This window comes from Limanda limanda, chromosome 1, assembly GCF_963576545.1.
Source record: "Limanda limanda chromosome 1, fLimLim1.1, whole genome shotgun sequence".
Taxonomy (NCBI): domain Eukaryota; kingdom Metazoa; phylum Chordata; class Actinopteri; order Pleuronectiformes; family Pleuronectidae; genus Limanda; species Limanda limanda.
Genome location: NC_083636.1, coordinates 23,874,047 through 23,889,664, shown reverse-complemented (window position 1 = coordinate 23,889,664; position 15,618 = coordinate 23,874,047). Strand labels below are relative to the sequence as shown.

The window sequence follows — 15,618 nt, the reverse complement described above, 5'->3', positions numbered from 1 at the left end:
AGAGACACCTTCAAGCCCCTGACAAGCTGCAGTAGCAGAGACAAAACGACATGCAGTCATGTAGCTGGCGGAGGGATGGGTTGCGGTCGGTGGGGGGTGTATTATGCATACCCGATTTTTAGCTGTAGTCTGCTCTGATGGCCTGATCACTCACACTGGGCGCTTGCAGACAGCACAAGTGAGCTGGGGTTTCCGGATCAAGAGCTGCATATGCTGATAGTGAAACTGCACCAAAGGGCTGGGAAGGTACACAGCTCCACAGATGAGACTGAGCCGCCTCAAGTCGGTGGCACATGCTCCACCAGACACATCTGTGATCAGACTGTCAGTCAAGCAAGGCTGGCAGCAGATGAGGGAGGTTTGACAGGACACTTCGGCACCAGGATATCAGGGATGGGAAATAATCAACACGTGGTGCTAGTGTTTGCAAAAAATACCATCACAGAGATTGTGTGTGTGTGTGTGTGTGTGTGTGTGTGTCTGCATCACGACCTGTTGTAGCGGCCTCCATTAAGATACACAAGAATTCCCCGAGAGGTTAACATAAGGCTAACTTCTGGCTAAGGTATAGAAGTGCAGGTTGGAGATGACGTGCTGACTGAGCCGCTGCGTGGGTGTTTTGGTGACATTGCTCCACGGTCTTATTTCACTTTAAGTCACAGGTTTGAGAGGAAGCGCGTCTCCATCTCCCTACATGGCTGCACAGCGTACACACACAAAAGAGATCCATCCATCTGACACGCAAACAAACAAACAAACAAACAAACAGGAGCCCGGGCCGCGGCACCACAGCTCCGGGTCGATGTGCTTACCTGGGCTCGGGCAGGATGATCTTCTTGCTCGCCCGGGCCGCCGGCGTGGACTTGCTCTTCTCCATCGCCATCAGATAGCTGACATCGGCGAGTACCGCTTCGAGGTCCGCCATCTTTCGACCCTGGTGCGACCACAGCTGATACGAGAACCGGATGAAAGGGGAATGGGTTTAGTTTTTTTTTTTTAGGGAATTAAAAAATCGGGTCCGGCGCCAGATGTGACCACCATCAAGGGCCGAGCCGAGGTGCGTGACGGCGGCGGACGATCGAGTGTTCACCTCGCCTCAAACTGCCATCGGTGCGAAAGAAAAGGGGAAATTCAGAGGGAGAGAGACATTGGGTGACAGGTTAGGTGAGAAACGACAGTCACGGGGCCCGCCTGATCACCGTCCTTGTAATCCCATTTAGTGCAGAATGTGAGACCAAAAATGCATGCGGGCTTCTGGATGGGGGTGGCCAACAACAATACAAGGAAAAGCTGATGAGATCTGTCGGTGAGGCCAGCTCCTCCTTTGCTTTGTAGTAATCTGTCTCCCAGCAGCGAGGGGAAGGTGCACCAGATGTCGGCTCCGGGGACAGCTGTCAGATCCCAAGGGGCCCGGGGGGGTCTCCTCTGCTCCTCCTCACGGAGATGGGTCCACACGGCGGGTCGGACTCCGGTGCAGCATGTGTTTTCTGGGATTTTCCCTCAAAGTGTAAACACACGCCGACAGAAAACACACTAGGCTCCTTCCGTGTCTGGAAGCCAACCAAAAAAAAAAAAAAACAGTCTGACGTTGGTTCGAACAACACGTGTGGTCGGGTCCCTTCTATAGGGGGGGGGGGCAGTGGGCGACCGGTTGAAGTGTCCACCGCCGATGTCCTGGATGTGTCTCGGCTTGTGCGCACATACAAACAAAACAAAAAAAAACACGCAAGTCTCTCAGGCGCGTTTTGGCACAAATAGAAACCAGGCGAGCACAGGTTGGAGACGGGTCGGGACTCCGGGTCTACATCCCCCCGCAAGAAGGAGTCCACACACCGCGGTCGTGTTTGTGTTGCCGTCGTTGTTGCTGGCTTCCTGTGTAGGCTGCAATGTTCCTGCTTATCGCCTCATCAATCTCTCTCTCTGCCCCTCACACACACACACACACACACACATGCACTAAAAATGTCGCCCGAGAAAGACGCGTTGAGACCCTCTGAGGGGGTTTAGCACCCGATCCAACCCAAACAGGTGGGCGTCATCAACTAACCCCGAGCCAAATCTTCAACGCCCGAGAGCTAGCTCGCTTTAGCCCGCTTGCAATGTCGATATTTGGGTTCGTCTGCTAGTTAGCTTCCGCTAGCTAGCGAAAAAAATGAAACCTGCTAACCAGTAGGCTAACTACCGAGCAGGGTGTAGGGAGATGAATCTCACTCGGCATCCAGGTCGGGTTCCTCCAGCTCGGCGGACACGTTAAATGTCCCGGTGGTCCGCAGCGAACGCGGGGAGCAGCTGGCTCCAGCAGCTAGCTCTGGCTCGGCTTCAGGCAGCGATGTGCTTGACAAGCTAGCCGCTGCGAGGAGACTGGCTGCGGGGATTGGGGAAGTCTTGCAGCGTCCCCGGAAAGAAACAGTCATCGAGGGTTCACTCGAGTCCAAAACGACACGATGGCACAGAATAATCCATGGCAGCTTGTTGTGTTACCCCGAGCATTGGGGGGGACCCTCCTCGCCTGGAGACCCAGCACAGAGCTACTGACTGTGCGCCGACAGTGACGCTGGTAGCTGGCCGTGGAGGAAGGGGCGGAGGAGGGGGAGGGAGAGCTGCTGGGAGATGGAGCTCCGCTGGAGCAGCGGTGATCTGCGTCGCCCGTAAACCGAGAACTTTGCCCCGGCGCTGTAAACTTGGCGATGATCAGCTGATCCTCCGGGCCTCGGGTCGGCAACACAGAGGCGTCCGACAGAGTCCGGCGTCGCTCCCGTCAGAGGCGCAGATCTCCGGGAACGACACGAGTCGAGCGGGTCCTAGCCTACCAGGCTCTCCGGGCTGGGGCAGCCCACGCTCGGCCAAGTAGCTGTCCGTCCGTCGGTCGTGAGTGCCGAGCGTCTCTGTCCGCCGCGGCCGATCAAGCTGCTGGTTCCCCTGCCCCGGTGTGGCACATGTGTCAGTGAACCCTGTGAGTGAACCCACAGCCTGGGTTATTTTGCCTGGGTTTTTTTCTATTAGCACAGTGGCACTGCTCTGTGGTTCAACTTCCTCCCACTGCGGCGGGGAGAGGCTGGTAAAACCCGGAGCGGCTCACTGTGCACTGGGCCTGGGCCACACTGGGTGTCGACAGAAATAGCATTGTTTTCTGAAGTCTTTATTATTTTTTTACATTTGTGTTCGTCAACCAAACCACACACGTGACTCTTGCGCGGTTATTGCTGTGATCGCAGCTTCATCTCCAGGATTGTCCATATTTGGAGCATTTTTGTCAGTGGAGATTTATGACTGAGCGTTTCACTGGAAACAGCATCTGTTTACAAGAGATTTCCCGGATGATGGAGGGGACGCTGTTAAAGATTTGAATTGGATGAGTGCTACAGCCTCGCATACAGACAGGCTTTAATAATACTGACCCTCCGCCCCCAGCCTGTGGCACATAGGTCGCTGTTCACATTGCATCTGAATGGTCACGCAGCAGCAGCGGCCTCTCATAATGCATGTTACCGCTCTGTCAGTGGTTTTCTGTAGATGCTCCAGTGAACAGACTGTGTAGTGTCTGATGGAAGCGCAGCGCCGCTTCCTGGCCAGCAGCGGTACTGCTTCTCATGCACTGCAGTGCAAAGGCCTGCACATGTGGCTGTGGCGGGCAAACAGGCATCTGGGCTAAATTTGGTTAAAAAAGTTAAAGAACGTAAGGGAGGTTTTTACTTTATAATTCGCATCAGGATTTTGCATTATTTATAATTTTAAAATCCACTAGTGTGTGTTAATGCCAATATATATGATAATGTGACATAAAGTAAAAAAAATCTGTTTATTTTGTTCTGGGTTTTTGTTTACCAAATTATTACTAGATCCATTTAAAAGGAATCTTAGAACCAAAATAAAATAACACTTAAAATATCTGCAGAATTTACCACACGTATTATTATTATTGTATTTATTAAAAGGGCTGGTCTCCAGTTCAAACATGAAGCTAAAGTACCAAATTGTAGCTACAAGATAATTAGCATCTGTAGTCATTTTGCAGGTCGGAACAGTTAAACTATGAAGTGATGTTTACGACTGTTCAGCTGCAAAAGAACCTGCAACATTTGACTTTTGACGTCCACAGATGTTCTTTTAGGTCAACATCCCAAAACCCAAAGATGTTTACTTTCATTTACATTTTTTTATCAGTATTTTTAGTTTATATTACTATTGTATGTTATACCAATATTAATAGCAAAATATACTATCAAAAGTAAAAAGGTACTTGTTTCTCTAGAGAGGTGGCTGTTGACATTGTTATTGGATGAATACAGCATGTTTCTGTCGGAGCTTATTTTATTTTCTCTTTTTTTTGTACCAGACATTTACTTCTGGAACAATGTGATCACGTATGCTGATCATATTTTGCTTGTACATGCCAACATGCCACACAGAGTCATTTTGGATTAACCTGTTTATCAAACTCTCACTGAACTTTTGGGTTTATCTATCTTATTTTATCTATAGATCCATGCATCCATTCATCCATCAGATGATAAAAAAATACATAGAGGGAAGCCAGTAGGGTTTAAGAAAGACATTTTATTCAGCAATAGGTAGCAGCAGGGGTCAAAGGTGAAGGGTCAGATGGGAAGGGGGGGGTGTGGGGAGTTTGGAGTAAGTTGTTACTGCTGAATGCGTCGGATGGACTGGATCTGAGGGGTCTGGCAGTGGGAGCCAAACTCCCTGAAGCGTTTGTACTCCCCACAGTGACGATCACACTCCATGATATACTGGTATCCACGATAGCCAGGGTACTGGTAGCACACAAATCTGTTGAGAAAGAACAATGCGCACATTAAAAGCTGCAAAAGTAGACTGTTGTGAGTATATTTTCCAAACTGCTGAAGAGGCTGATAAAAGAAAATGTAATGGTGAAGTATGAAATAATAAATGTGGAATGGTAGGAGGAGTTATGTGGCAGCTGGAGGACACTCACGCTCCAGACTGGATCCTGAGAGAGCCAACTTCGTTGTTGCACCAGCCCATGGCCTGGAGGGAGGGGTAATCGTCGCTAAGCTCACCCTTGCGGCCCAGGAAGTTCTCACGCTCGTAGATAGTCATACGACACTCTCTGTGGTTCTGGAGGGCAAAAGAGAGAACAAACAATGTATAAAAGATGTTTTTCCAGTCGGTCAGGTCTAAGGCAACCATCTGACAAACACAAAGGTTTCACAGACACCGCAGATATATTGACATTTCTGAGTGAAAAGGAAGGGGGAGAAAACAACTTGTGAACTTACAGCACAGGCAATTGGTCTGAAGGAGGTCAGTCTCTCAATGTGATAGGCATTGCTACCGCCAAAAGCATCACACTGGGGGTACTCTCCCCTCTCCAGGACAAACTGCTGTCCCTGGTAGGAGGCGTGCTCATAACCCACCCAGCTGGGGGAGAAAAAGTTCAGAATTATTACCTTCTCATTTCAGTTTTATGACAGCTGCAGTGTTACATTCTCCTGCTCCCCTCTGCAAATCTAAAAGCTTTTTTTCGGACTGTGAATATCTGTTTACTCACGCTCCACTCTCCACTCTGAGGGAGCGCACGGTCTCAAAGCCAAACTCCATCACGTTGCAGCACTCGGAGGTGAACTCATGGCGACGGCCCTGGAAGCACTCCTCGTCGAAGACAATGATCTGACAGGGACAAATCAGGAGATGTAAAGGCAGCTGATATATGATGAATGAGTATGGATGCAGCAGCACATTAAAACACAAATAGATGGCTTGTTGTTTAGGAAACCAACTTAACAGCAACTTTTAGAAGCATAAAATTATGTTAGATTTGTTTGTTAAATGCACCAAATGGGATGGCAGACAGTTAAAGGTAAATTTATATGATATACTGTATTTCTAGTTTCTAGTCTACATATATTAAGTTCCCTGCTTAGAAAGAAATGGTAGCTCCCCTCAAGGAGCTGGTGATAAATTGTGTGTCTTTTCATCCGAGACATTAAGAAGCAGTAGGTGGCATCCCGGTGAAAACATGTAGGTTGAAAGGACCTCTATTGAGGTGATGTATGAATCTGTTCCTCCGTCTGCAGACTCACCTTCCAGTGGCCGGAGAACTTGGTGCAATGGTGAGTCATCTTGTCTGGAACGAGGAAATAAAGACAAATGTTAGATTGTTGAAAGGGACATAGTGCACTTCCAGAAATCCCAATGACTAGAGGGCACAGCCTGTGCAAACACTGAAGTCTGAGAGGTCTGTTCACATGCACTTGATTCTGAAAAAGCTTATACAGAAAAGTTTGGCTGACAAAGAATCCAGTTGCACTCAAATGTAAAAACAGCACAGCAGGAGGCTAACTATTGTAAGTGTTATTCTGTGAAAATAACAAGCCTGGAATGCTATACAACATGTGAAATGACCTACGCAACAGCATCAGAGTCTATTTTTTTAAGGCTGAATAGCACCAGTAAAAACAGTGACCTGAATACTAGAATCAGCCTGAATGCATCATCCCTGAATTGAAAGCATCTTTTTAAAGTACCAAATATGAAGAAGGTCAAAGAAGCCAGAGGCTTTACTAATTCTATCTTTTTATCTAACTTTCTGACCATCTCTTTTCCATCATCACCATTTATACGGCCCACCGGGTACAGTGAAGGCCGTTGGTGTTCGGGCTGTTTGTGTATGTGAATTTATGGGGTTGATGTACCCTGGCTATGCTGCCCTGAGCTGCCCTGTGCTGGGTGCGCTGTGCTGGGTAAAGGACAGGACTCACCTTGCTTTGATGCCCTGGGGATGTCCTGCCGTGATAATGAGAGGAGCTACGCGCCCCCACCCTTTTAAAGCCTCCCCTGGCAAGGGGCCATGCTGAAAGCCCCGGCTCAGCAGCAGGGAGGGGCTTGTCTTTGTCCCCCCCGACAAAAGCATGGTTAATCTGTGCAGGGGCAGAAGTGCAGACACCACAATATCACCCTGGGCAGTGGACATGGGTACAAGGGAATATGAGACATAGGATGAGAAAAAAATAAGGGCATAAGATGTGAGGGGGCGGAGGAGGAAAAACTTTAACAGGATACTTTTTGACGCTTTATAATTGAATAATTTTTTTGCAATTATACATAAATCCATGGGTAATTTTCTGACTAAATATTAGACAAAATCTCAAACTGCTTGTTTTGTTTGACCAACAGTCCAAAACCAAAACCTTCATGTATGAGAAAGAAAAAACTTCAACTCCTCACATTCGTCAAGCTGGAAACCGTAAATGTTTGGTATTTTTAGGCAATAACAACAAATTCTTTGACAGTAAATTTTCAGTCAATCAATGAATTGAAATACTTCCCCTGTGACTCATGTTAGTACATTAACACTCACTTTGATGACTCTGCGCTATGCTGTATCCCCAAAATTATAAATCCTAAGAGAGTGTCTGTTTTCTCACTTAATCTGAACTGCAGCATAAGAGAAATGTTTTTGAGAGTCCTACCAAGAATAATCTGGTAGAATTGTGTCAGCAGTTTAAAAACTGTTTTATTCTGAGTCATTTTATTACATCCAGATTTCAAAATTGAAAATCACGCCTTGTTATAAAAGATAAATGTCAGCTATGTTTAAACATGTTTAACCAAGAGGTTGTCAAGTATAGAACAATATATCCTCTGGTGCTAATCAACACTGTGTGTGTGTGTGTGTGTGTGTGTGTGTGTGTGTTTGTGAGATAGTGAGTGAGTGAGAGATGGTTCACATACTCAACAACTTGTAAATAAGAGCCGAGGCACTTTATGGTAACAGGACATTCTGAACAGCAGCCCTACCTTCTGTGAGCCTATAGGAATTTAATTTAAGTGCACGATCTGTATTTCACTCACTTCTAGATGTAACCACGTCACATTCCTATAAACCATAACAGGCACATTTAGTTAATCACTGAATGAGGGTCTGTGTGAAATTACGCTTTCATCAGACCGAACCGATTTCTGCACCGCAATAAGTGAGAGATGTGCTTATTATTTTGTGACTAGTATGTGAACCTGTGATGATCCACAGAGATAAAACCAACCAAATGACAGGCATGTAATTCCAAGGTGCAGTAATTGACCTAGTTAGCTTTCAGCCCTATTCTGGGGGAATGATAGAAACAAACAGGGCAATCAACAGCAGAAGCAGGGGAAGGTCAATGGGTCAGCAAATCAATACGCTTCTTTCTAATGGTAGCATTCATAAAGACAAAAAATACAAGGGGCTCAAGTTAGTCTCAGTCATGTTTAGTTATCAAACTTCTTACAAGCATGGTCTTTTGAAGGATGCCGTCTAAAATAAAGAGGAACAGTGAAGATTTAACAGCAAAGAGATAAGTTAAAGAGATGGCAAAAAATTGTACATCTGGAAAAGCCTTAAGGGGTCCTGACGAGGAGTCATTCTAAAATCGAAGGTCACATAGTCACAGGGTGTCAGAAATCAATAGGTTTCTTCCATCTGAGAGTAGAAATGTGTGCATTAGATTTTGTTTCAGTGCAAGCAGACACATTGGCCACATGGTCAATAGGTTTCAAAATCAATGGCTGTCCTCCTGTTGCATGTGCACAAATTTCCTTTCTATTCAATAGATGTCTGCTGATAACTGACTTTTTTCATTGCACCAAATAATATCTTATGCTGATAAATGTACAAAATTTTGTTCTCAATTTAGGGATGATTCGGATCATATACTTAACTTATAGTATCAATCCAACTCTAAAAATAGTCCTCAATCAATTCACTTTAGCCTATATTGATCATTTTTTGTCTTCTGTAGATACCGGCTGCAATTTAAAATGTGTGAATTGATGAATTGCCATTTTGATTGTTACGTTCTTTTTATGGCAGCTTTGTTGACATTAAGAACACCAGCCTTGTGTTAAAAAAGACTTAATTATTTCATATAAATGGTTCCAATCTGTTTACAAAGATTGGGAATCTAACTCAGCACTGATGCCCATGTTTTAGAACTTGATAATTGCTTCATTCTTTTGCCATCACCATAAAAAAAGTACAGAGGTTTGATACCAAGCCAAATATGAACCACACAGATTACCAGATTAATTCCCACATAATCTGAAAATATCAAACACAATTTAATCCTGCTTCCATAGTAGAAATCACATCATCTAAAGTGACATAATCCAGAAATAATCCAGCTGTAATCTAAGATTTATTACCACATTCAACCACCAACTCTCACCTCTAAAGACTACAGACTACAAATACTTACATGTTTAAATTATAATATACTCAAATAGTGATTTTATAATATTGGAGAGTCTAAATTACATTATGAAGTAAGTTTGTGGACTGAACTACTTGAAAAGCATGTAACTGTCACTGTTTACTTTAAAGAAATACAATGTTTCAACATCCTTAATAAATTTCCTTCTGAGCATTGCAGGGGAATATTCATCTGAAACTCTTGCTTAACTATAGTTTGAGATGGGAGGCAAGTATTCTATATGAACATAAGTACTTACTATTTATTGATACAAACAGCTGGCTTCAGCTATCACAGTGAGTTGGCAAGTGTTTGCTATAGTTGGCAACACTGCACAGAAATAGACCAAACAATTTCATCTGGAACTACAAATTGTTGTTTTTTACCCAATTTCTATCTGAGAATAATTACCTTTGATGGTCATACCACAATTCCAGTGGAATCGCAGCAACCAGTGGATTCACTCTTGAATCGATGACCAATACATTTCCTGAGTTGAGATAAACTTGAATAATGCTAATTTTGCCCTGCTAACCAGTAGCAAGTTGTAATGTAAAATTATGGAAGCCGTCACAGCCTGTTGGATGTGTTGCAAAGTCACGACAGAAGCTGAAAGTTGAGATACTACTTTTGAAGCAATTGCATGAGTCTATGAAAGACTGAGCTAACAAGCTTGTTGATGACTGCAAGTTCACTTTGTTTCAAGTTTCACTCTGAGAGTTTCTACATTTCTCTTCAGTAGATTTGTATTGAAATAAATTAACCCACGGACACGTTAGTAATATGGTTAGAGGGTAAACCCACCTCTCGCCCAATGTCAGCTGGGATTGGCTCCATCCCCCGTGACCCTCAAAGGTCAAGCGCTATGGATAATGGATGGATGAATAGTGCTAACATGTTACCACCTGTTACCGCTCATAGCGCTATAACAAACTAGTCCTGGTATATTTAGAGAGGATATCCACAAAAATATTTTTCCAACATGTGGACAGAGACAGGTTAGCTATTGCTTTTTTGTTTCTAGTGTTTATGCTAAGCTAGGCTAACTGCCTGCTGACTCCAGCCTAGACACAAACATGAGATATTAAACGTCTGCTCTCACCCTGATAGATAGATAGATAGATAGATAGATAGATAGATAGATAGATAGATAGATAGATAGATAGATAGATAGATAGATAGATAGATAGATAGATAGATAGATAGATAGATAGATAGATAGATAGATAGATAGATAGATAGATAGATAGATAGATAGATAGATAGATAGATAGATAGATAGATAGATAGATAGATAGATAGATAGATAGATAGATAGATAGATAGATAGATAGATAGATAGATAGATAGATAGATAGATAGATAGATAGATAGATAGATAGATAGATAGATAGATAGATAGATAGATAGATAGATAGATAGATAGATAGATAGATAGATAGATAGATAGATAGATAGATAGATAGATAGATAGATAGATAGATAGATAGATAGATAGATAGATAGATAGATAGATAGATAGATAGATAGATAGATAGATAGATAGATAGATAGATAGATAGATAGATAGATAGATAGATAGATAGATAGATAGATAGATAGATAGATAGATAGATAGATAGATAGATAGATAGATAGATAGATAGATTACTTTATTCATCCCCGAAGGGAAATTAAGGATTAGGAAAGGAAACAGTAAATATATTTGTCATGAGTTTTCCCAGCCTCTGGGTTGATTAATATAAGCAACATATAATAAATCATTGCATTGTGTGGTATCCTTTCTTATAATAACAGAACATGTTCCTGTTAATATATTTTCTAATATATATATATATAGGTGTGTAAAAAGGCCTCTTTTCTTTCATTTGATGTGTTTGTCAAAATCAACAAGAGGAATAGATCACTTGAAAGAATGATTTCAAATACTGAGTTGTTTTTTTCTAGCTGGAGAATATGTTATATTTGTGTGTGCCTGTTTAGGTGATTGAGAGGGGTCCCCTCTTTGTGCCCCCAGAACCTTTGCATTCCTCCTCTCTACATGTAACTAGCTTACAGCCCCACCAGTCCAACACATGCAAAAAATGCCTTGGTCAGTGCTTTCCTTTGATAGTAAAACGCTTACAGGCAGGCCAGTGGGGCCGGCGGCGTTTCTAGGCTATGCGATGACCCGGTGGCTTTGGCACAGGCCAACTGTGATGACGAGAGGCTTTCTTTTGTGCTATGAGCCTCTACGTTTGGCCTTTGCCAGAGTATAAAAGCTTGGGTCGAGTGCTGAAGAGACCAGCACGAGCCAGCCTCCCTCACACGGCATTGCAAGCTATACTAACGCAGGTAAGGACACACAGACACAGACATACACACCAGGGGGGCAGCCGCACATCATCCAGAGCCAGGGCCCACTCCCTGTCCGGCACACCCAGGCAAACCACCCTGAGCCTTGGGAAAGACCCAAACAGAAATCCAGGGCCTAAATGAGCCTCCCACATAAACGGCAGACTTGTGCTTTAGTCCAAATCCCCAAAACATACCTACCTACCATCCCCTGACAAAGTTTACACCTCGGCTAAAGCCACATTGAAGCCTCAATTCTACTTCACTTTACCTTCCCTTTCATTCTCTCCTCTACTATCCTTTCAATCCATTTACACCTATAATTCTGTTCATCCCCTTGTCTTCCTCCATCCTTTCACCCAGACTCTCCTGAAGCCCCTCACCATGTCTCAGACTGCCAAGTCCGCCTCCAGCCAGGGCACCGATGCCAAGGACAAGGGAGCCCCCGCTCCAGCTGCTTCCAGCAAGGCCACCAAGACCGGAGAGCCTGGCATGGGATCTTTCAGAGTGAGTCACAGCTGCGTTAGACAGACGCAGACACACCATTTCTACAGAATACTCAATGTCAGGTTCAGTTTAACAAAATTACAATGAAAACATGTTTTCAGGTGTAAAGATATTCAATGGGATTTCCCAATTTCTAATGTCCATGGAATTCAATATCTGTTTCTAGAAATCTTATCCTATTGCTAATGTCTTTCTAATTTGGCAATTTTAGAAAAACTAATGGCAATAATTGCAACCACTCTGTAATTGGGACAAAAGACAAAGTCTTTGTGATTCGAGTAGACAGACACTTTAAAGGGATTTGTTTCTGTGCAAGGTTTTGTTTAACTTTGTTTAGGATTAGATTACATTTGGTGAAAATAGCAGTGGTGAAATAAGTTCTCAGATTCTTTCCCTAAGCATAAGTACAGTAGCAATATCCCTTGTGTGAAAACACACAGCTATATTTTTGTAATTTTTATATTTGATTGCATTAACATAGAAGTGGAATTTTCATCTTGTGGTTGGCCACAGTGGCGCTAATATGAAACTTCTTTATACACACTTAGTGTGTGATATCATATATATTATGACATTCCTATAATATTACATCATACTTCTGTGGGTAAAATCTTAATCTGCAAAGTAACCAGTGACTATAGCTCTCAAATTAACATGGTGGCCTAAAAAAAACCCTGAAAGGTGAATGAAATTAAAGTACATGAGTAAATTATGATGCTGATGCCTCATACATTAGTAACTGAACATATTGGAGCATACTTTTCATGCTCGGACAGAATAGTTCGAGCATGAAAAGCATGATCAGTCAGTTATTTCTAGGGTTTTACAGACGGATATTAGAATTCATGATTAGCTCATTAGTTAAATCGAGAAGATTCATATGGGTCTCACAAAGGATATGATGATTGTTGTTGTGTCTGTTTTTGTAACTTGTAATATCTCCTGTGCTCAGGTTATGCTGTTCGACCAGGAGAACTTCCAGGGCAGGATGATCGAGGTCCAGAATGAGTGCATGAACGTGTGTGACCGTGGCTTGGATAGAGTGCGTAGTATCATTGTGGAGTGCGGCCCGTAAGTGGATGGACACACATTTGGACAAACATAATTTAACCCACAGTCGGATACTATCTTTCTATATATTTTCTCTAGTCACTTTATATTACCTCTCCTCTAATTCTTCTCTCCTGTCCTCTCCCCCCTTGTGCCCCCCCTGTGCCCGGCGGCCCCCCTTCTCCAGCTTTGTTGCCTTTGAGCAGACTAACTTCCGTGGGGAGATGTTCATCCTGGAGAAGGGAGAGTATCCTCGCTGGGATACCTGGAGCAACTCCTACCGCAGTGACTGCCTCATGTCCCTCAGGCCCATCCGCATGGTATGTGTAACAGTGTATATACTAGCCTCATCCTTCACTTGCTACTGACTTGATGAAGCTGAGATTTAACCACTGATATAGCTACTAATTATTTTCTTTATGGATTCATGGATTTAGCTTTTTGAGGTTTGATATCTTGCCGATACAGTAATTTAGCAGTGAATTGTTCCACCTCCAAAGATCCTCAATACTAAAGTTGAAAGGTCAATACTAAATCCTAAATACTAAAGGGTTCATCCTCTGTCTGATTGCCTTTTTAGAAAATGTTTAACTCAGTTTGTGTATTAACAGTCAGAGGTAGCTGACAGGGGTGCCAGATGGAATGTGAAAGTATCACCTAAGACATTAAGATTTGTCATCAGCAGTCTGTACCACATTTCATTGCAAAAAGCAAAACAGGAATACGACTGATGCATGTGAAGTTAATGTAACATAAACAGCATCTGTTAATCTGCCAACACCTAATTTCATCCCTACAGGACAGCTTGGAGCACAAGATCTGCCTGTATGAGCTCTCCGACTTCAAGGGCAACAAGATGGAGATCCAGGAGGATGATGTGCCCACCCTCTGGGCGCATGGCTTCTGCGACAGAGTGGGCAGCGTGAGGGTGCCCGGAGGAGCGTGAGTAGACTCAGACTCACATTTCAGTAGTTAACTTCTGGGGTTTCAATATGAATAGATTTGATCAAGAATCAGTAGGCATTTTTTAAACAATATGACAATGAGAAAAGACTTATCATACAGCCTGGGAGAAAAACCTGTTGGCTCCTTTTCTATATATAACTAAAGTGGAGGCTCTGTACTGCAAATAGACATAAACATAGTTTCAGAAGGGAACTGCAGGCTTCTTCACACTAAAATTTAGCAGCTCATATATGACATGTCACCACAAGGCTTAAAGCTAACTTGTCTTTCTGACAAATGCATATTTTTGGCCAGGTTGCTTGTCCTCATATTATTATGACGAAAGTCCCGAGTCCAGAGTGAAATACACATTTTACATCCTTACTTTTTAAAAGCCACTTAAATTCCATCTGTGGCTCAATTAACCCTAGAACCTCCTTAAGAATGGCAATCATAAGCTTCCCACTGTCCTGAATGATCGCTACTATTATGAAATTAATGTTGTTATCACATCATTCAGTTTTAGCAATAATAAATAATAATGTCACAAGTGAGTTATGTCAAACTACAAAACTTTTAGAGAATTAGATACCTTTTACAGTGAGTCAGTAATAACTCTCCCCACTTGCTCCATGTCTCTCAGGTGGGTGGGCTACCAGTACCCTGGATACAGAGGCTACCAGTACCTGTTTGAGTGTGGTGACTACAGACACTACAACGACTTCTGCGCCTTCCAGCCCCAGATCCAGTCCATGCGTCGTATCAGGGACATGCAGTTCCACCAGAGAGGATGCTTCACCTTCACCTCTGCCAGCAAGTGAATGACACCTGCTGGCTGCCGGGTGCTGCTGTAGCCATTACAGCCCTCTCGCTTATATCTCAAAACACCGGCTTTCTCCAAACCTTTCCTGAATCTCCACCATCAACGCTCCATCCCAAAGGAAAGACAGAATGAACGCAAATACACTGGACAACCTTAACTGACTTTTTATGGTGCTAAAAAATAAACATGTTGTGAAAAACCTGAAACCTCTCTGGCTGGATTACCTTTATTCATTCCACAGAAAAATCGCTCTTTTTAGGTGGTTTGTTAAGAGTTTGCATTTTTTATTTATTGTTTCTCCTAGGGCTATATCGCTATAATAATATAATTCAATCAATTTCATATAATTGGCCAGCCTATGGCACTGCTAATAATGAGTACATACTGTTTTTAAATGTTTTCCTTTGACAAACCTATCCTTGAGGCAAATTTCTTTTTACATATTTAAAAATTTATTTAATAGTAACCTGATAATAACTATGAACAAAAATGTTTCAAATCTCACAGTGAAATACACTGTTTAAAAAATTTGACTGATGATATTTCAGTTTCCGAAACCTCAACAAAACCCTTCTAAGATCTACAATCTCCATTGACCAATAGAACTTATTTGATAACTTCAGGAACCTCCTTGGTGACTTTTTGAAACTCTTTAAAGGCCACAAACTCCCTTAAGGACACCTGAAAGCCCTTTTATAGCAACAAGAACCTCCTCATGGACCACAATACACCCCTGAATTACCGCTACAG

General features: G+C 43.0%; 3 protein-coding genes across 3 annotated transcripts in view; 1 reads left to right on the top strand and 2 right to left on the bottom strand.

Moving 5' to 3' along the window:
* Window positions 1-2,943, bottom strand: part of grk3 (G protein-coupled receptor kinase 3) — a 57,088-nt gene extending 54,145 nt beyond the window's left edge. Inside the window, exon 1 of the mRNA XM_061077476.1 lies at window positions 813-2,943. Coding sequence (XP_060933459.1) covers window positions 813-925 — 113 coding nt within the window. The 5' untranslated portion in view covers window positions 926-2,943. The remainder of the gene's footprint in view (window positions 1-812) is intronic.
* Window positions 2,944-4,640: 1,697 nt separating this feature from the next.
* On the bottom strand, window positions 4,641-6,101 carry cryba4 (crystallin, beta A4). The gene is made up of 5 exons (XM_061077599.1): window positions 6,063-6,101; window positions 5,531-5,649; window positions 5,259-5,400; window positions 4,955-5,097; window positions 4,641-4,788 (listed from the first exon to the last, which is right to left on the bottom strand). The coding sequence occupies exons 1-5, from the start codon at window positions 6,099-6,101 to the stop codon at window positions 4,641-4,643; spliced, it is 591 nt and encodes a 196-aa protein (XP_060933582.1).
* A 5,826-nt stretch (window positions 6,102-11,927) lies between these two features.
* crybb1 (crystallin, beta B1) lies at window positions 11,928-14,866 on the top strand. Its single transcript, XM_061075802.1, has 5 exons — window positions 11,928-12,050; window positions 13,003-13,121; window positions 13,288-13,420; window positions 13,900-14,042; window positions 14,689-14,866. Exons 1-5 carry the CDS (start codon window positions 11,928-11,930, stop codon window positions 14,864-14,866), a joined length of 696 nt encoding a protein of 231 aa, XP_060931785.1.
* Window positions 14,867-15,618: the final 752 nt, after the last annotated feature.